The sequence below is a fragment of the Oncorhynchus masou genome, chromosome 3 (genome assembly GCF_036934945.1).
Source record: "Oncorhynchus masou masou isolate Uvic2021 chromosome 3, UVic_Omas_1.1, whole genome shotgun sequence".
Lineage (NCBI taxonomy): Eukaryota > Metazoa > Chordata > Actinopteri > Salmoniformes > Salmonidae > Oncorhynchus > Oncorhynchus masou.
Window position 1 is genome coordinate 18029912 of NC_088214.1, and position 23184 is coordinate 18053095.

A 23184-nucleotide genomic window follows, 5' to 3' on the forward strand; every position below is an offset into this window, starting at 1 on the left:
TGGAGTCAACATGGGCCAGCATCCCTGTGGAACGCTTTCAACACCTTATAGAGTCCATGCCCCGACGAATTGAAGCTGTTCTGAGGGCAAAAGGGGGTGCAACTCAATATTAGGAAGGTGTTCCTAATGTTTTGTACACTCAGTGAATTGCACTGTCAAGTTCCTCCCTGGACAATGGAAGTGTAGCATATGGATCAGAAGCTCAGACATCTTTGAAAAAGCTAGATGTAATCCAGGCTCAAGCTCTAAGAATATGTTGTGTAGCAATCAGGACCTCCCCGGTGGCAGCTCTGCAGGTAGAGTGGGGAGACATGGCCTTAAAGTTAAGACAACAACTAGCCTTGACATATTGGGTAAATCTACAAGGACTTAGGGTTACACATCCTACAAAAAAAGGTGCTCCTAGAGGGCTAGGAGCATGAACAAAATCTGAATACAAGTTTGGGGTGGATGGGTAATGGCATGGCGAGAGAGAGCCCCTCAGTGGTTCTTCCTGCTATCCCTTCCGGGTTGCTTAATGATATGCCTAGGGTTGCTTAAGAGGGTAAGAGCTGGTGAGAAAGGAGTAGATCCAGTAAATATTGTAAGTGAACATTTAAGAACACAGTACTATGCTGTCTTGAATATATTCACAGATGGATCTGAGCACCATAAAACAGGGAGGACAGGTGCAGCTTTTAGTGTTCCTGAGTTTAAGGTGGCAGTGACAAAAAGAGCAACTGATAATTTATCTGTTTACACAATGAAGTTGCTGGCCATACTATTGGCTGCAGAGTGGGTGGGGGAGGTGAGGCCAGACAGGGTAGTCATCTGCTCTGACTCCTGTGCAGCACTGATGACCTTAAATGCATTTGTGTCTCTGAGCAGACTAGATGTATTGTATGAGATTTTTCAGTGCTTGTATGGTGTGAGACAGATGGGGTAGTTGTGATGTTCCACTGTGAACCAGCTCATGTGGGAGCAGATGCCAAGTGGTTGATAGGAACAGTGGTTAATAACAAAATGCAAGAGTTGTGGAACAGGGATGGAAAGGGAAGACCTGTATAAGATCCAGGAAAAGGTGGAGGCAGGGAGGTCCTTAGGTCGAGAGAGAAGGGAGGAAAGTGTAATCACAAGGATTATAATGGGACACACAAGGCTCAACAGTACATTAAAACTGGTAAGAAAACTTCAGACTGGGAGGTGTGATCACTGTCAGCAGGAGATGGATACAGCGGAACACGTTCAATTTCAGTGCCAGTAATATGGGAGGGAAAGGGAGACATTTGTCTTAGATTTAATGAGTAATGGTGTTGAGTTTTTTTCCCTGTAGGTTTTTACTCTAATCCCAGTTGTAACTGATTTGATTCAGTTTATCAACCTGCTAATTATTAGAATCGGGTGCACTAGATTAGGGTTGGAGTGAAAACCTACAGGATGGTAGCTCTCCAGGATTGGGTTGCCCTGATTTAGACCCCTGTCTCTATTTCACACTCCAGTCCATTTGGTGGTAGTAATGCGCCTTAAAGTTTTTTGCCAACCACCATATAAAATCCACAGAAGAAAAAGATGAATGGAGTGCACCAGACAGAGTTCTGGAGGTAAAGTGTAAGTGAATGAGGGCTAGTTAAGTGAGGTGGAAAGTGTGGTGAAAATCTCGGAACCCGAGCTTGGCATCGATGGAAATAAAAAAGAATCTGGTCCAATAGAAGTAACATTTTTAGAGAATGTGTGGATGCCCTTTGGGCGGATCCATTTGTGGTTTCAGGGTGGGTGGGAAAGGAGTTGCAGTTGAATCCGTGAAGGTAACCTGTAGTGGACTTGTGATATTTGTTTGTGTTTCTTCTGGGCAGAGGGAGCAGGCGCTCCGTGTCAAATAACTTGGGTGAAGATATGTTTCTTGAAAGGAGTGATTTCTGGGGTAGATCGAGTCAGAGTAGTGCATTAGGTGTCATGCGGAGGCAGTGAAGTAAGTAGAGGTGGATGGGTCAAGGGAGAAGGATCCTGAGAGGATCCCTGAGAATAGTAAATCTATGCCAGCCAGTGGTGGAAAATTATTAAATTTTCATACTAGAGTAAATGTAAAGTAAATGCCTTAATAGAAAATGACTCAAGTAAAAGTGAAAGTCGCCCAGTAAAATACTACTTGAGTAAAAGTATTTGGTTTTAAATATACTTAAATATCAAAAGTAAATATAATTGCTAAAATATATTTAAGTATCAAAAGTAAAAGTATAAATCATTTCAACTTCCTTATATGAAGCAAACCAGACTGGACAATTTTCGTTTTTTTTTTTATTGACGGATAGCCAGGGCACGCTCCAACACTCACACATAATTTACAAACGAAGCATTTGTGTTTAGTGAGTCCTCCAGATCAGAGGCAATAGTGATGACCAGGGATGTTCTCTTTATAAGTTTGTGAATTGGACCATTTTCCTGTCAAAATGTAACAAGTACATTTGGGTGTATGTATGGAGTAAAAAGTACATTATTTTCTTTAGGAATGTAAAAGTAAAAGTTGCCAAAAATATGAATAGTAAAGTACAGATACACTAAAAAACTACTTAAGTAGTACTTTAAAGTATTTTTACTTAAGTACTTAACACTACTGATGCCAGCACAGAGCGATCGGCCAACGAGTGATATATCCTTCAGTAAGGTTGGCTTCTTAGCTTTCATAGCAATGGTTATCAACCTCATAAATAGAACGTAAATCACAGAAAATAGATGTTGTTGTGGCAGCTGCAGAGAAGTATTTGGGTATATGAGATTTGACTTCGGAAGACTTACAAGGTGTGTTGAGTGGTGGTGCACTGTCCTCCCAGGCCGCTGGCATGTTGCAGGAGCAGATAGGGTTAAAATAGTGGAATGGGGTAGTGGGTTTTTAGAATTAGTTGGATGGGTGTTTTTTTAAATGTTATATATTTTTTTTTATTTTTTTTTCCCCCTTTTCCAAATGTTTTCCCCTTTTCCAATATATTTATATTGTAGTCCATTTGGGGGCGGTAATGCAACATATTGGATACGAACCGCGCTTTAACACCGAATATGGTGACGAAGAAGAAGAAAACGGAAGCGCGATTGCGCACGCATCTCCGATTTGAGACATGGTGGCATTTATCAACATCGTTTGCCTTAAATAGATCTCTTACAAATGTCGAATTGGTCCAATATCAACATTTGCCATAGCGTGAGAACTGGAAATATACTGATTATTTATTGCTCATTGGCAAGCAAAAATTGTTTAAACATATTTACTTTGTCACGGCGAATAAATACTGGGCTGGACAGGATGGCGAGCTGCAATTTTCAGGAGCAGTTTGTATCCATTATGGAGGTATTGGCTAAAGCAGCTGTAGCAGAAATAAACAAACGTGTAGATGATAGCTGTGCTGTTATACGTTTGGAAATGACCCAAAGCCAGCGAGATATTGATGTACTGAAAAGAAAGTGTCAAATTATGGAGAGCGAGTTGAAGAAGACGCGTAGACGAAAGGGTAGGTGTGTTATTATTCATGGTAAATTTATTGAATATGCAAAATCCAAATGTGTGAATAGCCATAATATTTGACCAAATACAATTATTTTCTAGGTTTTTACTCCATGGCATCAGAGAGATCTCCATATCCAGTCAAGATTGTTTTGAACAAGCAGAGGAGTAGCTCACAGTGGAGAGACAGCGAGATGTCTGTTGAAGGGGACTCTCAACCCCATGTGTGATACATCACCTTTTACAATTACAGAGACCTGACATCTTGGATCAATTATGTTATTGGATTATCAGGAGAATTTACTGCTTTTGTGTGATTCATGAGCATGAAAAGGGTTAGATATGGTGTGTGTCCTGAGTAATAACCTCTTTCCCTGTTACAGCCTACTGATGTGGAGCAGAGAGTGGAGACTGAACCCATACTGATCAAAGATGAGGAGACAGCAGAGGACATGTGGAAGGCTGACCCTCAGGAAGAGCTCAGGATCACTGGAGAGGGTGGGTGCAACCATAAGGGGTACTGCTCTGTCTGTCTATGGAATACTGTGGATGTGGTGGTATGCACGTTCCAAATTACATTGGTGTTTTAGGTTCTGGCTTATAGAGTGCATGGACACAGTCAGTTCTAAAGCAGTCCTGTTTTGCCACTGTTAAGGGTCTTTTGTAATGTTGATTTTATGTTGATCCCCAAATCATTAGAGTCTGGTTCCAAGCCTCGGATACCACCATCCTTTGAGCAACGGCACTGTGGCGAGGACTTCATCACAGAACCCAATATATCTCCCAGAGACTCAGTGGAACATTACACCAATTCTGATTGTCCAGAGGAACCAGGAACACCCAGGCTCGCATCTACAGAGGTGTTCAGTACAGAGCAGCACCGGCCAGACGAGGACGACGACTCACTAGACCTAGTGATGGTGAAGGATGAGAAAGAGGAGGAGTTAGATCAGACCACGGCCCTGGCAGGACCTGACCAGTTTGTCATAGATGAGTCTGATGGGCAGCTGTGGACCTCTGTGGATCCAGGCAGAGACACTGACCCTGTCTGCCACCCAGATTTCTCCTTTCATTCCACAGAAGAGTACTCTCAGAATATCTCAATATTCCCATCTCATAGTGGGCTGCCATCTTTTCCTACTATGACAGATGAAGTTGGGCCATCGCTTCACTCTTCTATATGGAAACCACATGCTAACATGTTCAGTGCAGCAAAACACATGACCAGACATGTCAGGACATTGGCTGATGAGACTAGACAACAGATGCCAGAGGGACAGAGCAGTGAAAGGCTGAACTCAAATAATGATGGTAATAGTTTAGCTCTACAGTCAAGGCAGCATCAGTACAGGGCTTCAGAAGCAACAGTGAGATTGAGTGAGTGCATGACAGGGTCAAACATGGCCACCACCTCCACCTTCTCTGGATACAGCCTGAGTCGCAGTAGTTTTAACATGGTGAAGAGAATGAGGACTCAGTGGAGTTCTGGCAGCACCACCGAGAGGCGTTTCAGCTGCACCTTCTGTGGTAAGAGCTTCCCACGTTTCTGGCAGCTCAAAGAACACCTCCGGAGTCACACTGGAGAGAAACCGTACACCTGTGAACAGTGTGGCAGGAGTTTCACCAAGCAGTGCAACCTGATCAGACATGCTGTGGTCCATAGTGGAGAGAAGCCCTACAAGTGCACACAGTGTGGGAAATGCTTCACTCAGCGCTCCAGCATGAAGTCACATCAGAGAACTCACATAGACGATAGTCCAGTGTCTCAATATGTGGCACCCACATACCCTGGGGATCCACACACGTTTAATGTTGTCTCAGACCAGATGGAACAAATAGGAACATAATTGCATTATGCTTCGGAAACAATTTCAACGTCAATCAACCCTACTCGCTATCTTCTACACTATCTGATGTGCTTTCTTTTTGTATCTAATACCTCTACTGATACACTCCCTATGTATTTATTTGGACAGTGAAGCTACAACTTTTAATTTGGCTTTATACTCCAGGATTTTGGATTTGAGATCAAATGTTTTTCATGAGGCGACAGTACAGAATGTCACCTTTTATTTGAGGGTATTTTCATACATCTGTTTTACCATTTAGAAATGTAGGCCCTTTATGTATCTAGTTCCCCCATTTGAAGGTGGCATAAGTATTTGGACAATTTCACTTAGTGTATAAAAATCTGTCAGAAGTTTAGTACTTTGCCCCTTATTCTTAGCACCTAATGACTACATCAAACTTGTGACTCTACAAACTTGTTGGATGCATTTGCAGTTAGTTTTGTTTGTGTTCTGGATTACAGTGCGTCATTTTGGAGTCACTTTTATTGTAAATTAAGTATTGAATTTGTTTCTGAACCCTTCTACATTTTAAACCCTACCATGACTACGGGTAATCATAAATTGATCTTGAATAATGATGAGTGAGAAAGTTACAGAGATAAATATCATGCCCCCCAAAAAATGCTAACCTCCCTTGTTACTATTAATGGTGAAAGGTTAGCATGTTTTGGGGGCATGATCTTTGTACATCTGTCACTTTCTCACTTGTTATTCACAAATTCATTCATGATTATCTGTAATCATGGTAGCCACCACATGAATGTAGAAGTGTTCACATTCTATTCTTATTTACAATAAAAGTGACTCCAAAATGACACTACATTATTTACCATTAATTTCTATTGGGCACAAAATAATCTGAAACACAACTAAAACAAACTACAAATGAATCCAGCAAGTTTGTAGAGTCATGAGCTTGATGTAGTCATTGCGTGCTAGGAATATGGGCCAAATACTAAACTTTTGACTAAATTTAATACTAATGACACCTTCAAATGGGGGGGAGTAGATGCATTAAGTGCATTAATTTCTAAAATGTAAAACAAATGTATAAAAATACCCCCAAAGTAAAGGGTGACATTCTGTTATGTCGCCTCATAAGACATTTGATCTCAAATTCAAAATGCTGGATTATAGAGCCAAATGAAAAATATTTACTTCACTGTCCAAATAAATACGTCGGGAGTGTATATGCCTTAAAAACATTGAGAAGAACCTCTGAATGTTAATTAGCTATAACACATGTAGTATACAATAGTTATTGGAAATATGTAATGAAATTCAGTTTATTTGAAGTTTACATGAAACTGGTTTCATCGTCCATGTTCCCCAGCTATGTGTCAAACAAATATATCCCTTTTCCTTGATTAAATACCATACCACATCTTCAGACCGGTTTCATTAGGTTGTGTGGGTGAGAATCGAGATGACAATATTTGATGATGTATAAACCATTAGTTTTTATGAATGGTTGAAGAAAGTGTCTTAGAATTTTACGTTTCACCAGTGTGTCGTGCATTATGCATCTATAGCCTTTTAATGCATTAACAACCATGTGAGCCATTGCATTACAGTCTTTTCGCCTACATGTCGCCAAAGCTATTGAAAGAGACAAGAAGTTTTACGATCTGAATTATTTTAGATCATGAAACTAATTTCTTTAATCAATATATATAGTTACTCTACATGTAGTTCTCCGTAGGGTTTTCAGCAGTTAGCTTCGCCCATGACTGGCTCCTTGTGAACTACAATCCCGACTTTGTGTTTTAATGTTTAGGAACATCAATAATCATCACTTGCTAAACGGTTTTTGGAACATATGGACCTCATCTTTAATATCAGCGATAAGTAATCTTTCAAATCAAAAACAACCAGTTACTGTAGAAGATTATACAGATCCCATATGCTGTGTTCCTCCAGCCAACGAACTACACTTCCTCACCAGTTACGTTTACACACAGGAGTTCGGAGCACGATAGGTGGCTAATTAGCACAAGTGCTCGCCAATGTCTTCAGTCTGTCTTCTGTAAAAAGCGCTGTAACATGGCGATATGGCCGTGTAGAAACACTAACCGTAGTGCTATAAAGGTGTGTTGTAATTTGCCCTTTTTTTTGTGGAAAATTATTTATCGCTCATATGGAAGATACGTTTCTAATGTTTCCAAAACCGCTCCACAAGAGATGCGTGTTAACGTTCAGACCGAGCATCGGGGAGCTTAACAAAAGTCCCTACAGGAAGAAGATACTATTGTCAATGGGCGACGAAAAGTAGCTAGTTAGGTCTATGAATGGGCTACCCGAAATGCAGACAAGAATATACCAGGTATATACCGTTGAAATCGGAATTTACATACACCTTAGCCAAATACATTTAAACTACGCTTTTCACAATTCCTGACATTTAATCCTAGTTAAAAGTCCCTGTTTTCGGTCAGTTAGGATCACCACTTTATTATAAGAATGTGAAATGTCAGAATAATAGCACAGAGAAAAGTATTTATTTCAGCTTTTATTTATTAGGTCACATTCCCAGTGGGTCAGAAGTTTACAAACACTTAATTCGTATTTGGTAGCATTACCTTTAAATTGATTAACTTGGGTCAAACGTTTCAGGTAGCCTTCCACAAGCTTCCCACAATAAGTTGGGTGAATTTTGGCCCATTCCTCCTGACAGAGCTGGTGTAACTGAGTCAGGTATGTAGGCCTCCTTGCTTGCACACACTTTTTCAGTTCTGCCCACAAATTTTGTATAGGATTGAGGTCAGGGCTTTGTGATGGCCACTCCAATACCTTGACTTGGTTGTCTTTAAGCCATTTTGCCACAACTTTGGAAATATGCTTGGGGTCATTGTCCATTTGGAAGACCCATTTGCGACCAAGCTTTAACTTCCTGAGTGATGTCTTGAGATGTTGCTTCAATAAGTCCACATCATGTTCCATCCTCATGATGCCATCTATTTTGTGAAGTGCACCAGTCCCTCCTACAGCAAAGCACCCCCACAACATGATGCTGCCACACCGAGCTTCACGGTTGGGATGGTTTTCTTCGGCTTGCAAGCCTCCCCCTTTTTTCTCCAAACACAACGATGGTCATTATGGCCAAACAGTTCTATTTTTGTTTCATCAGACCAGAGGATATTCTCCAGAAAGTAGGAACTTTGTCCCCATGTGCAATTGCAAACCATAGTCTGGCTTTTTTATGGCGGTTTTGGAGCAGTGGCTTCTTCCTTGCTGAGTGGCCTTTCAGGTAATGTTGATATAGGACTCGTTTTACTGTGGATACAGATACTTTTGTACCTGTTTCCTCCAGCATCTTCACAAGGTCCTTTGCTGTTGTTCTGGGATTGATTTGCACTTTTGCACCAAAGTACGTTCATCTCTAGGAGACAGAACGAGTCTCCTGCCAGAGCAGTATGATGGCTGCGTGGTCCCATGGTGTTTATACTTGCGTACTATTGTTTGTACACATGAACGTGGTACCTTCAGGCATTTGGAAATTGCTCCCAAGGATGAACCAGGCTTGTGGAGGTCTACCATTTTTTTCTGAGGTCTTGGCTGATTTCTTATGATTTTCCCATGATGTCAAGCAAAGAGGCACTGAGTTTGAAGGTAGGCCTTGAAATACATCCACAGGTACACCTACAATTGACTCAAATGATGTCAATTAGCCTAACAGAAGCTTCTAAAGCCATGACATCATTTTCTGGAATTTTCCAAGCTGTTTAAAGGCACAGTCAACTTAGTGTATGTAAACTTCTGACCCACTGGAATTGTGATACAGTGAATTATAAGTGAAATAATCTGTATGTAAACAATTGTTGGAAAAATGACTTGTGTCATACACAAAGTAGATGTCCTAAACGACTTGCCAAAACTATAGTTTGTTAACAAGAAATGTGTGGAGTGGTTGAAAAACGAGTTCGAATAACTCCAACCTAAGTGTATGTAAACTTCCAACTTCAACTGTATACTGAACAAAAATATAAGCACAATGTGTTGAGTGTTAGTCCCATGTTTCATGAGCTGAAATAAAAGATCCCTGAAATGTTCCATATGCACAAAAAGCTTATTTTTCTCATATTTTGGGCACAAATTTGTTTACATCCCTGTTAGTTTCCATTTCTCGTTTGCCAAGTTAATCCATCCACTTGACAGGTGTAGCATATCAAGAAGCTGATTAAACAGCATGATCATTACACATCAAATCAAATTTATTTATATAGCCCTTCTTACATCAGCTGATATCTCAAAGTGTTGTACAGAAACCCAGCCTAAAACCCCAAACAGCAAGCAATGCAGGTGTAGAAGCACGGTGGCTCGGAAAAACTATCTAGAAAGGCCAAAACCTAGGAAGAAACATAGAGAGGAACCAGGCTATGAGGGGTGGCCAGTCCTCTTCTGGCTGTGCTGGGTGGAGATTATAACAGAACATGGACATCCGGCCTCATTACCTGCAGGATCGTCAGGGCCTGGCACCCACTATATTATTGATCAGTATACCTGCCTTGCCAGTGCTAATTCTACCAATTTTGTAGGGCTGTTGCAGTCTCATATTTACGGTAATAAATATTTACGTCACGAGTTGAACGGAAGTGCGATTGAAATTGCGCACGGATTTGTACATTGTTGCTATTTATCAAGGTCTAAGGATTGTTTTTGCACATTAGCTTGGAAATTGTAGACTATTGTCTTCAAACCGATAATACAAATCTGTAATTTGGGTATTACAAGATGGCCAGCTGCAGTTTTCAGTCGCAGTTGGTATCGATTATGGAGGTATTAGCTAAAGCCGCTGTAGCAGAAATAAACAATCGTGTAGATGATAGCTGTGCAGTTATACGTTTGGAAATGACCCAAAGCCAACGAGATATTGATGTACTGAAAAGAAAGTGTCGAATGATGGAGAGCGAGCTGAAGAAGACTCAAGGACGAGATAGGAGAAAAGGTAGTAATTTGATTGCATGAACAACTGAAGAAAATCCCAAATGTGTGAATAACCCTAATATTTCACTGAATACAATTATTTTCCAGTTCTTTACCCCATGTCAACAGAGAGATTGTCATATCCTGTCAAGATTGTTTTGAACAAGGAAAGGAGTAGCTCACAGTGGAGAGGCAGAGCGGACTCTCCGTGCCAGGTGTGATAAATCACCTTTTAAGTGTTAGACATGGTGTGTGCCCAGAGGAATAATTGCAGTTCCCTGTTACAGCCTACTGATGTGGAGCAGAGAGTGGAGACTGAACCCATACTGATCAAAGATGAGGAGACAGCAGAGGACGTGTGGAAGACTGACCCTCAGGAAGAGTTCAGGATCACTGGAGAGGGTGGGTGTGACCATAAGGGGGTACTGCTCTGTCTGTCTATGGAAGACTGTGGGTGTGGTGGTATGCACGTTCCAAATTACATTGGTGTTTTATGTTCTGGCATATAGAGTGCACGGACACAGTCAGTTCTAAAGCAGTCATGTTTTGCAACTGTTAAGGGCCTTTTGTAATGTTTATTTTATGTTTTTCCACAAATCTTTAGAGTCTGGTTCCAAGCCTGGGAAACCACCATCCTTTGAGCAACGGCACTGTGATGAGGACTTTATCACACAACCCAACATATCTTCCGAAGACTCAGTAAAACATTACCCAAATTCTGATCGTCCAGAGGAACCAGGAACACCCCGGCTCCCATCTACAGAGGTGTTCAGCACAGAGCAGCACTTGCCAGACGAGGACTCGCTAGAACTTGTGATGGTGAAAGATGAGAAAGAGGAGGAGCTGGATCAGACCACAAACCTGGCAGGGCCTGACCAGTTTGTCATGGATGAGTCTGATGGGCAGTTGTGGACCTCTGTGGATCCAGGCAGAGACACTGACCCTGATGGCCACCCAGATTTCTCCTTTCATTCCACAGAAAAGTACTCTCAGAATATCTCAATTTACCCATCTCATAGTGGACTGTCATCTGTTCCTACTATGACAGATGATGTAGCGCCATCACTTCACTCTTCTATAGGAAAACCACATGCTAACATGTTCAGTGCAGAAAAACACAGTAAAGGACATGTCAGAACATTGGCTGATGAGACTAGACAACAGATGCCAGAGGGACAGAGTAGTGAGATGCTGAACTCAAATAATGAAGGAAATAGTTTAGCTCTACAGTCAAGGCAGCATCAGTACAGGGCTTCAGAAGCAACAGTGAGATTGAGTGAGTGTATGACAGGGTCAAACATGGCCACCACCTCCACCTTCTCTGGATATAGCCTGAGTCGCAGTAGTTTTAACATGGTGAAGAGAATGAGGACTCAGTGGAGATCAGGTGGCACCACCGAGAGGCGTTTCAGCTGCACCTTCTGTGGTAAGAGCTTCCCACGTTTCTGGCAGCTAAAAGAACATCTCCGGAGTCACACCGGAGAGAAACCGTACACCTGTGAACAGTGTGGCAGGAGTTTCACCAAGCAATGCAACCTGATCAGACATGCTGTGGTCCACAGCGGAGAGAAGCCCTACAAGTGCACACAGTGTGGGAAATGCTTCACCCAGCGCTCTGGTATGAAGTCACATCAGAGAACTCACATAGGAGAGAGTCCAGTGTCTCAATACATGGCACCCACATACCCAGGGGATCCACACACAAGTTTAATGTTGTCTCAGACCAGATGGAACAAATAGTTCATCGTTACATAGTTTTTCTGGAACATTGTTTTGAGACAATTTGACAAGCTTTTCCTCCTAATTGATTTGTGAATTGGTTTTGATGTTTGACTGTTGACGGCTCTTCACTTTTATTTTAAACAACTAATTTACAACTGGTAACAATGTATTTTGTACTACAAAACTGTAAAAAAAACACGTTATTTTCAATAAAATGTATTTCATGAAAGAGTCAATCTGTGCTTTTAGATGAATAATATGTAGGAGCCATTTAGTCTGTATTGTCTAGGTAGTGTCTGACTATCTGGGATGTCACGTCTTGCCACAAGGGACAGTCTCATATCAGGTCAGGTTAATAACTCAATTCAACTTGATTTTCAGTTAGGTTTGGAAATTACTCTGCTGCCTTAAAATGTTGAGTTACTGTATGTCTTTTCAAAATGAGGCAATAAAATATGTTTCAGTGTAATAGGCTATATGTGTTTATACTGAAACATTTTGCATTGTCTAAACTGACCACTGTTTCTTAATAAAACTGGTCATCTGAATCAAAGATCATTAGATAAGAGAAATAGATTGGTAGTTTGAATGATTTACTCTTTCATTGATTTACCAATCAACAGAGGCAGAGCTAATGGAGGAGATATACAGAAAGAGAACGCGAGCGAGAAAGAGACTCAGGAAGTCGACAGGGGAAGTTTAGTGGTTTCTTGCGTCACTGCTTGCTGCTGCTTGGTTGTGCCGGTGCAGAGTGAAGGTAGGAACAGTCAACTTTTTATTACGCTTTTTTATTCTTGTTTTTACCTCAATGTCACCCGAAACTTGAGAGGAGTAGCAGTGACAGTGTGTTAGGGGTGGAATGGTAGGGGTCAGGGGGATGGAGAGGTAGGGTCAGGCTCAGAGGCTTCATGTTCTTCGACAGGCCTGCAGTCAGAACGACATACAATATAATTGACTTCCGCTGCAGTGAGAGGGCCACAATGGCTGCGAGAGGCAGGGAGGAGAAGGCCTTTATCGGTCACGGAGAACAGCCAGAGCCGGGGTTAGGGGTGTCAGTGTTCCATTAGCATAGGAAGACTAGGCGTTATTTACTTTAAGTCTCCCCAAATCACAGCACTGAGAGGGAGTCTAGGAGTATTGGGGTAAAGGGTGTGGCCTGTTTATTTTGTGAAGAAGACATTAAGGGGAAGTGAAGACTGATGCATGCTGTAGATTGTGAGCGATGCTCACAAATGATCACATTAAGTGTTGTGTTGGTGTACGTATATTGAGAAGATGATTTAGCTGGTTTCTTACTTTGCAGAGTGCCACAAAGACAGCATGACCGAGCACAATGCCTTAAAACACAGCTCATTATATCACAGTATATAGCACTGCACATCACAGAGTGGAACAATAACACTTAATGAAATGCAATGAAGAAAACACATTGTTGTATATTGTAAATGTATATGAGCACCTCATGGTCACGTTACCATTAACCAAGTTATACAGAAAATACATATATCAGACACACAAACACACAGGGCTGGATGTGCGAGAGGTTGCGGCAGGAGAAAAGAAGAGATGCGGAGACTCCGGAGAAAAGGAGGGAACAATGAGAAGGTGTTTGGCTGTGACCTGTTGGACCACTTGTCCACTACCTGTCAGGAGAGTAAGTCCCAAGTTTCCCCAGACAATTGACTAGAATATGTTAAATATTAGCTTGAAAACCATGGTCTTGTCTCCCTCTCAGTTCCCCAGGTGCTGCGAAGCTGCAGTGAATTCATTGAGGAGCATGGGGTGGTAGATGGGATCTACAGGCTATCTGGGGTGTCATCCAACACACAGAAACTAAGGTAAGTGTGGTGTGTGAGTTTGTGTGCTTGTGTTTGTGTGCCTGTGTACAGCAGTGAAATGTTGTGTTTGTCTCCAAACAGGGGTGAGTTTGACAGTGAGGGGACCCCGGATCTCAATAAGGATGTGTACCTGCAGGACATTCACTGTGTCAGCTCTGTCTGCAAGGCCTACTTCAGAGAATTACCCAATCCCCTCCTCACATACCAGCTCTATGACAAATATGCTGTGAGTACCTGTCTTGATAGTCATTCAGAGACATGGACAGACACCAGTGTTGCGTTCAGTAAGAACAAAAAGGAGAAAGCGTTTTGAAATTGATAATTCTTGTTTTATTAAGTTCGGATTAGAAAACATTTGCTCCCATTTCATACCTACTAAATGGGACCCAGAATAAAGATGGCATATGCCTTTTTGTATCAACCTCACACCTCTTTACCCATCAGGAAGCTGTGGCGATTCAGTTGGAGGAGGAGAGGCTGGTTAAGATTAAGGATGTGCTGAAAGAGTTACCCGCTCCCCATTACAAGTAAACCTCTACTATTTAACTCTCTTTCACTATAGATATAGAAAGTGTAAATGACTGCGGTATGTTTTCATATATTACATGGCCTGCAACCGTCTGTTTATAACTAGAGGTAAATTCTGCTTTTCTACATGCCATATCGCTTGAACTTACTAGTATATTTCAGGCTGTGCACTGCTTTTCTAGCCATGCATAGTTATTCTCAAACAGTTTCAAATGTTTTTAAACAGTTTTTAAATTAACTATCCCACTTCCATCTCTTTCTGCCCCTTCTCCCTCCCACTGGTTTCTCAGAACTCTGGAGTTCCTGATGCGCCACCTTGTCAAGATGGCTTCTCACTCCTCACACACCAATATGCATTCCCGGAACCTCGCCATTGTTTGGGCTCCGAACCTTCTCAGGTGTGTGGGTTTGTGTGTACACTACCATTCAAAAGTTTGAGGTCACTTAGAAATGTCCTTGTTTTTGAAAGAAAGCATGTTTTTTGTCCATTAAAATAACATAACATTGATCAGAAATACAGTATAGACATTGTTAATGTTGTAAATGACTATTGTAGCTGGAAACTGAAGATTTTTTATGGAATATCTCCATAGGAGAACAGGCCCATTATCAGCAACCATCACTCCTGTGTTCCAATGGCACGTTGCGTTAGCTAATCCAAGTTTATCATTTTAAAAGACTAATTGATCATTAGAAAACCCTTTTGCAATTATGTTAGCACAGCTGAAAACTGTTGTTCTGATTAAAGAAGCAATAAAACTGGCCTTTAGGCTAGTTGAGTATCTGAAGCATCAGCAGTTGTGGGTTCGATTACAGGCGCAAAATGGCCAGAAACAAAGTCCTTTCTTCTGAAACTCGTCAGTCTATTCTTGTTCTGAGAAATGAAGGCTATTCCATGTGAGAAATTGCCAAGAAACTGAAGATCTGGTACAACGCTGTGTACTACTCCCTCCACAGAACAGCGCAAACTGGCTCTAACCAGAATAGAAAGAGGAATGGGAGGCCCCGGTGCACAACTGAGCAAGAGGACAAGTACATTAGAGTGTCTAGTTTGAGATAAAGACACCTCACAAGTCCTCAACTGGCAGCTTCATTAAATAGTACCCGCAAAACACCAGTCTCCACGTCAACAGTGAAGAGGCGACTCCGGGATGCTGGCCTTCTAGGCAGAGTTGCAAAGAAAAAGCCATATCTCAGACTGACCAATAAAAAGAAAAGATTAAGATGGGCGAAAGAACACAGACAACGGACAGAGGAAGATTGTAAAAAAGTGTTATGGACAGACAAATCTAAGTTTGAGGTTTGAGGTGTTCGGATCACAAAGAAGAACATTTGTGAGATGCAGAAATAATGAAAAGATGCTGGAGGAGTGCTTGACGCCATCTGTCAAGCATGGTGGAGGCAATGTGATAGTCTGGGGGTGCTTTGGTGGTGGTAAAGTGGGAGATTTGTACAGGATAAAAGGGATCTTGAAGAAGGAAGGCTATCACTCCATTTTGCAACGCCATGCCATACCCTGTGGACGGTGCTTAATTGGAGCCAATTTCCTCCTACAACAGGACAAAGCACAGCTCCAAACTATGCAATAACTATTTAGGGAAGAAGCAGTCTATAATGGAGTGGCCAGCACAGTCACCGGATCTCAACCCTATTGAGCTGTAAGAGTAGCTTGACCGTATGGTACGTAAGAAGTGCCCATCAATCCAATCCAACTTGTGGGAGGTGCTTCAGGAAGCATGGGGTGAAATCTCTTCAGTTTACCTCAACAAATTGACAGCTAGAATGCCAAAGGTCTGCAAGGCTGTAATTGCTGCAAAGGGAGGATTCTTTGACGAAAGCAAAGTTTGAAGTACACAATTATTATTTCAATTAAAAATCATTATTTATAATCTTGTCAATTTATAATCTTGTCATTATTTATAATATTGTCTTGTCTATATTTCCTATTCATTTTGCAACTCATTTCATGTATGTTTTCATGGAAAACAAGGACATTTCTAAGTGACCCCAAAGTGTTGAATGGTAGTGTACATGAGAGAGAAAGACGTGAATATATAGTTAAAACAGGGTGTTTGCATTGTTCAATGTTGTTTAATCCTCTGAGTTTGTTTGCAGATCAAAGGACATTGAGGCGTCAGGGTTTAACGGTACAGCAGCCTTTATGGAGGTGAGGGTCCAATCTATCGTGGTGGAATTCATCCTCACCCACGTGCCCCAGCTGTTTCCTGATTCAGGTACATCACTTTTCCTCTCTCTCTTTCTCTCTCCCTGTCTCTCTCGCACTTTCTCTCTTTCTCAGCCATAGAGAATAGATACTCACTCACAACACTCATATCTCCTCCCTCTATTCTTCACCTCCTTATTAAAGGTATTACGGAGCGCCGGAAGTCACTCCCATCTCCCTCTATACACAATCCAGAGGAACCTTTCTTCCGGGCCATTCCATTCCAGTTAGGCAACATCAGCCCAGGGGACGGTCCCCCTGCCATGCGTTCCTACCACGCCATCATAGACGGGACAGACAAGTAAGCAAATTCACACAAAAAAAAAAAAAACATGGCCAGTTTATGCCAATTTATCATCAAGATAGTAGCAGTATAGTGGTTGAGGTTGGAAGAGGTTTAGTGTTTGTAATGGTAATGGATAGGTTAGTATTAGGGCATATAGTTTTTCCTACATGGCCATGTCACGTGGTGTAGAAAAATCCCGGCCAGAGTAACAGAAGTAACATTCTCTACTTCAGGAGGAAGGGATCTCTTAAGGGCAGGAAGTGGAAGTCCATCTTCAATTTAGGAGGCAGACTCCATGACCCGAGACGGAGGAACAAGAACTCGGCCAAAGGTGAGTGACACACTGATGTTATCTTTAATTCAATGCATGGCTTTGCAATGGTAATAATGATTATTTTGAGTTTGACAATCATCCTTCCATCTGTAGAAAAAGAGAGAACTGTCTTGAGGCCAGCAAAGAGCATGGATTCCCTGAGCTCTGTGCCCTATCCGCATGAAGGTGCATCTCCTTACTTGTTTACCCAGTCTTTATCTTATTGTATAGATGTTGGTGAATATGTTTTTATAATAATTAAATGAATGCATACTGGTAAGGCTAAGGAATCATTTATTTTCTGTGTTCAGTAGTACTATAGTCTTACAATTATGACAGTTTTGTGTAGACTAATGTGAATGTTTACAATACCTCTCAGGTTCCAGACAACGACCCCCTTCCACTGTGATGTCCCCCTTGGCTCAGCCCTCTCCCTGTACCCAGGGGGGTGCGGAGGGAGGGGCTTCCAGTAGTGGTGGTGATATGGGCAGCGGGTATGCTGTGACCTACCGGAGGGGTCAGGGGGCTAGTGTGAGTGTAGTGAGCGGAGGCGGGGGAACACAGGGCATATACAGTCGACTGGACAGTCACTGTGGTGGGGGCAACAGCACTGAGGCTCTGCAACCCCCATCCAGATCCCCAGGACTCTCCAGCAAAGCCGACCGGCGGGCAGGGATCCACATCTCCGGACCTTTCTCGGTCACAGTACCCCTTCACATCACATCAGGCCTGGCCTTTGGGGTGCTGCAGGGGGGTGGAGCGGACAGGGGCAACCATAGAGGAGGACAAGAGAGTGGAGATAAAGGAGAGGGCGGGGAGGGTGACAGACGGAAGGCAAGGGAGGGTGACAGACAGGAGGCAAGGGAGGGTGACAGACGGAAGGGAAGGGAGGGGGAGAGACAGAAGGCAAGGGAGGGTGACAGACAGGAGGCAAGGGAGGGTGACAGACAGGAGGCAAGGGAGGGTGACAGACAGGAGGCAAGGGAGGGTGACAGACAGGAGGCAAGGGAGGGTGACAGACAGGAGGCAAGGGAGGGTGACAGACAGGAGGGAGGGGAAGGGGAAAGGCACATCCGAGTAGAAGTTAAGAGGGAGGACAAGACTGACCTCGGCAAGAGAAGAGATGAAGAGGTAACAGGGGAGAGGAGAGGTGAGGCAGAGGAAGATAAAGTTGAAGAAAAATGGGGAAGAGGAGAAGAGGAGAGAGAAGAGGAAGTGAATGGGGACTGTGTATCTAAGCCATCAGAAGAGAGCATTGAAGAGAGTCAGGTTCAGGGTGAGGGTGGAGAAGGGGATGCAGAAAACCATGACAACGATGAGGATGAAGAGGGAGAATACATGGGTATGTCTAATCATTTATGTGTTTAAATAAACATAATTTGCGTAATAAGGGAAGTACAATAGTCATGGTAGTAGGTTTATAGATACCGGTTGGAGTGAAATTCACTTGGATAGGACATTTGTGTCAATCTGTAACATTTGCCTTTACTCCTCAGATATGAAATGCTCTGTGCAGACTGCCCTGGATGCCCCAGATATGTCAGGTGTCAAAAATGAAGTAGTTGCCATAGATTTGCCATTTCCTCTGATGGAGGAGGACGATGAACAAGACCAGGACTGTCCACTGGACTTTCAGGATACTTTTGGATTCCTTGACCTTATGGACAGCAGTGTCTCCAGCCAGGTGTGTATGTGTCTGTGTCTGTCTGTTTCTTTGTGTGTGTCTGTGTGTTTAATCATTTAGTTATGATCCTAACCTCTCTTTTCCATCCTCTCTCCTCCCAGATGTTCCAAGAGTTCTCGGTGGAGCCTCATCATGGGGATGATGAGTATGAAGACGAGGTGGAGCATAGATCCCCAGGACTCTCACATGACAGACCAGACCCTGTCACACGGCCACCTGTAGACGCACAGACACAAATACAGACACAAACGCCCATACACAGGCCTCTAAGCATAGATCAGTATGGGCGAGCCAACAAGTCAATGAGTCTGCCTTACATGTCCCGGCCCTTCCTGCCTGCTCTGTCTTCCTCCTCCTCATCTGAAGAAGAGGAGGATGAAGAAGGTGATGATTACGACAAAGAAGATGAGGAGGATGATGATGACATGTTCTGTAAAAGTCTACCATCTAGTTTGGTGTTCAACAGACTGACATGGAGTGGACCTCAGACTGACTTGGAGAACAGTTTGTCCCCAGCCCCTGTGCCCTCACAACCACTGGACGGTGCCTCTGATGACGGACCAATTCCTAGTTCTGAGGCCAGAATTCCCCCTGAGCACTTGGACATTGATTCCCCTGACTGCTGTCACCAATCAGTGGAGGTTTTGAGGTATAGCAAAGCTGAAGAAAAGAATAGTCTGGAAGCGATGAAACTGGTGGAGGAGGAGGATGCAGAACAGGATCGAGACAGCCAGGAGAAAAACCAGGCAGACACCCTGACCAATACTTGCACAGAAAGGTAAGCAGAGGCAGGTTATTTATAAAGTGAAGAACAGCAGATCAGGATAAATGTACTTGATAAATGTTACTTGTCATCATAGATCGCCTTCACTTTGCAGCACTGACATAGAAGAAAGTTGTCACTTGGTTGAAACCAGCATCATGGAGGAAGAGGAAACTCCAGATGACAATGAGAAGAGCCACGCTTCAGCATCCGCATCAACTGACTGTGAGGAGGCCTCACTGCAGACCACTAGAGTTCATCTGAAGCTCAAAGACGATGAAGAGGTCCTGAAGAGTCAATGTGCTGAAGAAGGTGTGATTTCAGAGGGTTATAATGGTGATACAGGGAGCGAAGCCGAGGCAGAAAACCCACAAGAGCATTTACTCACGGCCTGTCTTATTGTTTCCTGTGCTGAAGAGCCAGAGAACATAGTCAATGAGCGATCAGAGGAGGTTTCTAGAGATTCAGCTGGGGATGTAAAAGAGCATCCTGAAAAAAGTGCTAAGAGGGAGAGAGTGGGAGAGAAGGAAAACGGAGAGGAGAAGAAGGTAGAGGAAGTGATGGAGGAAAGAGATGATAGAAACGGGGGAGGATGGGACAAACAAGAGGGAGAAGAAACAGCATGTGAGAGCGAGGGAGATATGGGCAAAAGAGAGGAGAGAGAGGTATTAATGGAATTGGTAAAAACAGAAGAAAATGATGTGGGGGTTAGGGTGGGAGTGAAGGAGAAGGAACAAGGAGGAATGATTGAAGAAGAGGATGACAGGATAGCAGGTGATGAAAGGGAAGTAGGAGAAGAGGACACCAAGCCGGAAGAAGTCATTTATGAAGAGATGATGAGCATAGTAGTGAGGGATGACATGATGGAAAGTGGAGAGAGGAAGGATAGGGAAGGAGAGACTGAGGGAAGTACATTTATAGAAGAGGTGATAGAAACCAAAGAAGATGGAGAGATGATTGGAGTACAACAGAAAGAGATCATGAAAGAGATAGATGAGAGTAAGGCAAGTGAAGAGATGAATGCAAAAGAAGAGGTGAAGAAAGCGGTGGAAGGAGTGGATCCTATGGGAGAGACTGAGGAAGAGGCAGCTGAAGGAGTGGATACCATGGGAGAGACTGAGGAAGATGCAGCTGAAGGAGTGGATACCATGGGAGAGACTGAGGAAGAGGCAGCTGAAGGAGTGGATACCATGGGAGAGACTGAGGAAGACGCAGCTGAAGAGAGGGTGGAAGGTGTGGATACCATGGGAGAGACTGAGGAAGAGGCAGCTGAAGAGAGGGTAGAAAATATGTTGATTTATAATGAGAAACAGGACCTAGAGGCACAGCACGTTTTAGAGAGAAGACAAAGAGATATAGATCTTATAAAGGATGTTGTGGGAGAGGGATATGAGGAGGGAGAGAAAAAGATGGAAGTGGGAGATGTCATCTGGGAGGAAGAAGGAGATAGTATACGTGTGGTCCAATGGGAGACAGATGAGAAGAAGAAGAAAGGAGAGACGAAAGATCAACTAAAGACACCAACAATAGAGGAAAGAGAAGAAGAACTGAAAGAGATCCAGATAAACAACAACAAAAAATATGAGGGAGAAAACGAAGCGATGGATAGTAAAGTGGGGTCTGAAAAAGGGATAGGGAGAGTGCTGGTCGTGGTCTAAACAACAAACACCCCCTAAAGTGTATCAAGCCAGATCAGTGCCAGTGGTACCACCCAAGCCCCATCACTGCCGAATAACTGCACTGAACCTCAGACAACAGCAGCACCAGAGGGAGAGGAGAGAGACAGACAGTGGAAAGGGAAAGGTACACAGGACTCTGGGACAGCAAGATAAGGAGAGAAAGATGGAAGGAAAGCCAGAGCATGACAAAGTCAGCGAGACAGAACGAGGGTGGAATGAGGATGGGGAAGATGAGGGCACAGGCAAAAAGGAGGCACAGAGTGGGGGGGTGAGGGAGAGGAGGAGAGATGTGGATGAGGGGGGAGTGAAAGACATGATGAAGAACAGTCCAGTCAGTATGTGTTTTGATGAAGCTGTTGCCATGGGAATCAAGAGAGGGAGAGAGAAAGAGGGCAGTGAAAGGGAGAAAAAAAGAGAGAGAGGATATGAAGTACAATAAAGAGAAAGAGGTGGACATAAAAGCCAGTAAATGTTATAGTCATTGACTCTGTCTGGATGGTTAGTATACAAACGTGTCATTTACATATAGTTATATTTTCCATACTGCCTGTACGGCCTAGAACCCCGTCCCACTAATATTCAGGGCTACTCAGAAAACTGATCCCACGCAGACTCCCCCCCCCCAACTGTAAATGTCCTCCTTTTTTGTTGCTGTTTTCAACCTATTAAACTAACTTGCAATTTTAACTTGGTTTCAATCTACAAAGAGTTGTAAATTTACACCCAAGTATGTCAATCTCAGGTATCACATCTCATGCATAACCATAGGTATTGTGAGCAAGAAAATTGTAACTTCTTATGCGCAATGGCTCGAGATGTAATTATTTGTAACAATTCCATAAACCAATGCATTTTCTGTTTTTAATTCATTTTTGTGAATAAATTTATTCTGCAGACAAAAATAATTGTCTTATTTGTATTTTCAGAAATAATTTGACAAGTAGCTGTCCTTACTGATTTCACAGAAATATCACAATATAAGGACATAGGGGTGCTATACAGAAGATAACCCAATTTGGTAAAAGACCAAGTCCATATTATGGCACGAACAGCTCAAATAAGCAAAGAGAAACAACAGTCCATCATTACTTTAAGACATGAAGGTCAGTCGAACCGGAAAACTTCAAGAACTTTGAAAGTTTCTTCAAGTGCAGTTGCAAAAACCATCAAGCGCTATGATGAAACTGGCTCTCATGAGGACAGGAAAGGAAGACCCAGAGTTACCTCTGCTGCAGAGGATAAATTCATTAGAGTTAACTGCATCTCAGATTGCAGCCCAAATATATGCTTCACAGAGTTCAAGTAACAGACACATCTCAACATCAACTGTTCAGAGGAGACTGAGTGAATCAGGCCTTTGTGGTCAACTTGCTGCAAAGAAACCACTACTAAAGGACACCAATAAGAAGAAGGGACCTGCTTGGGCCAAGAAACACGAGCAATGGACATTAGACTGGTGGAAATCTGTCCTTTGGTCTGATAAGTCCAAATGTGAGTTTTTTTGTTTCAACCGCAGTGTCTTTGTGAGACATAGAGTAGGTGAACGGATGATCTCCACATGTGTGGTTCCCACCGTGAAGCATGGAGGAGGAGGTATGATAGTGTGGGGGTGCTTTTCTGGTGACACTGTCATGATTTATTTAGAATTCAAGGCACACTTAACCAGCATGGCTACCACAGCATTCTGCAGCGACACACCATCCCATCCGGCTTGTACTTAGTGGGACTATCATTTGTTCTTCAACAGGACAATGACCTAAAACACACCTCCAGGCTGTGTAAGGGCTATTTGACCAAGAAGGAGAGTGATGGAGTACTGCATCAGATGACCTGGCCTCCACAATCACCCAATCTCAACCCAATTGAGATGGTTTGGGATGAGTTGGTCCACAGAGTGAAGGA

At 42.9% G+C, this 23184-nt stretch overlaps 3 protein-coding genes across 5 annotated transcripts; all 3 read left to right on the plus strand.

The window, feature by feature from the left end:
- The first annotated feature begins 3040 nt into the window (after positions 1–3040).
- On the plus strand, positions 3041–6712 carry LOC135511806 (zinc finger protein 3 homolog). Of its 2 annotated transcripts, none has more exons than XM_064933284.1 (4): positions 3041–3483; positions 3575–3696; positions 3856–3970; positions 4172–6712. In XM_064933284.1, exons 2-4 carry the CDS (start codon positions 3586–3588, stop codon positions 5317–5319), a joined length of 1374 nt encoding a protein of 457 aa, XP_064789356.1. In that variant the 5' UTR covers positions 3041–3483; positions 3575–3585; the 3' UTR covers positions 5320–6712. The 2 variants fall into 2 exon arrangements, with proteins under 2 accessions (XP_064789356.1, XP_064789348.1); XM_064933276.1 differs by having other exon boundaries at positions 3041–3479.
- Positions 6713–9471: 2759 nt separating this feature from the next.
- On the plus strand, positions 9472–12436 carry LOC135511825 (zinc finger and SCAN domain-containing protein 2-like). 2 transcript variants are annotated; one of them, XM_064933305.1, is made up of 4 exons: positions 9472–10267; positions 10354–10460; positions 10533–10647; positions 10850–12436. In XM_064933305.1, the coding sequence occupies exons 1-4, from the start codon at positions 10054–10056 to the stop codon at positions 11983–11985; spliced, it is 1572 nt and encodes a 523-aa protein (XP_064789377.1). In that variant the 5' UTR covers positions 9472–10053; the 3' UTR covers positions 11986–12436. The 2 variants fall into 2 exon arrangements, with proteins under 2 accessions (XP_064789377.1, XP_064789386.1); XM_064933314.1 differs by having other exon boundaries at positions 10375–10460.
- A 217-nt stretch (positions 12437–12653) lies between these two features.
- On the plus strand, positions 12654–22181 carry LOC135511797 (uncharacterized). The gene is given in 15 exon segments (XM_064933263.1): positions 12654–12724; positions 13271–13621; positions 13703–13805; positions 13887–14031; positions 14250–14332; positions 14624–14731; positions 16449–16567; positions 16702–16858; positions 17077–17174; positions 17271–17342; positions 17536–18498; positions 18653–18840; positions 18942–19618; positions 19719–21255; positions 21257–22181. Coding segments are annotated over 14 exon segments (4803 nt in total). The 5' UTR covers positions 12654–12724; positions 13271–13533; the 3' UTR covers positions 21722–22181.
- Positions 22182–23184: the final 1003 nt, after the last annotated feature.

Bases quoted from the DNA above. Each gene is read 5' to 3' on its own strand.
- LOC135511806 (XM_064933276.1), top strand. From the start codon at position 3,137: ATGTCGAATTGGTCCAATATCAACATTTGCCATAGCGTGAGAACTGGA. The intron at 3,480-3,574 runs GTAGGTGTGTTA...ATTATTTTCTAG, and splicing joins GAAGACGCGTAGACGAAAGG to GTTTTTACTCCATGGCATCA. The intron at 3,697-3,855 runs GTGTGATACATC...TCCCTGTTACAG, and splicing joins AAGGGGACTCTCAACCCCAT to CCTACTGATGTGGAGCAGAG.
- LOC135511825 (XM_064933305.1), top strand. From the start codon at position 10,054: ATGGCCAGCTGCAGTTTTCAGTCGCAGTTGGTATCGATTATGGAGGTA. The intron at 10,268-10,353 runs GTAGTAATTTGA...ATTATTTTCCAG, and splicing joins AGGACGAGATAGGAGAAAAG to TTCTTTACCCCATGTCAACA. The intron at 10,648-10,849 runs GTGGGTGTGACC...ACAAATCTTTAG, and splicing joins GTTCAGGATCACTGGAGAGG to AGTCTGGTTCCAAGCCTGGG.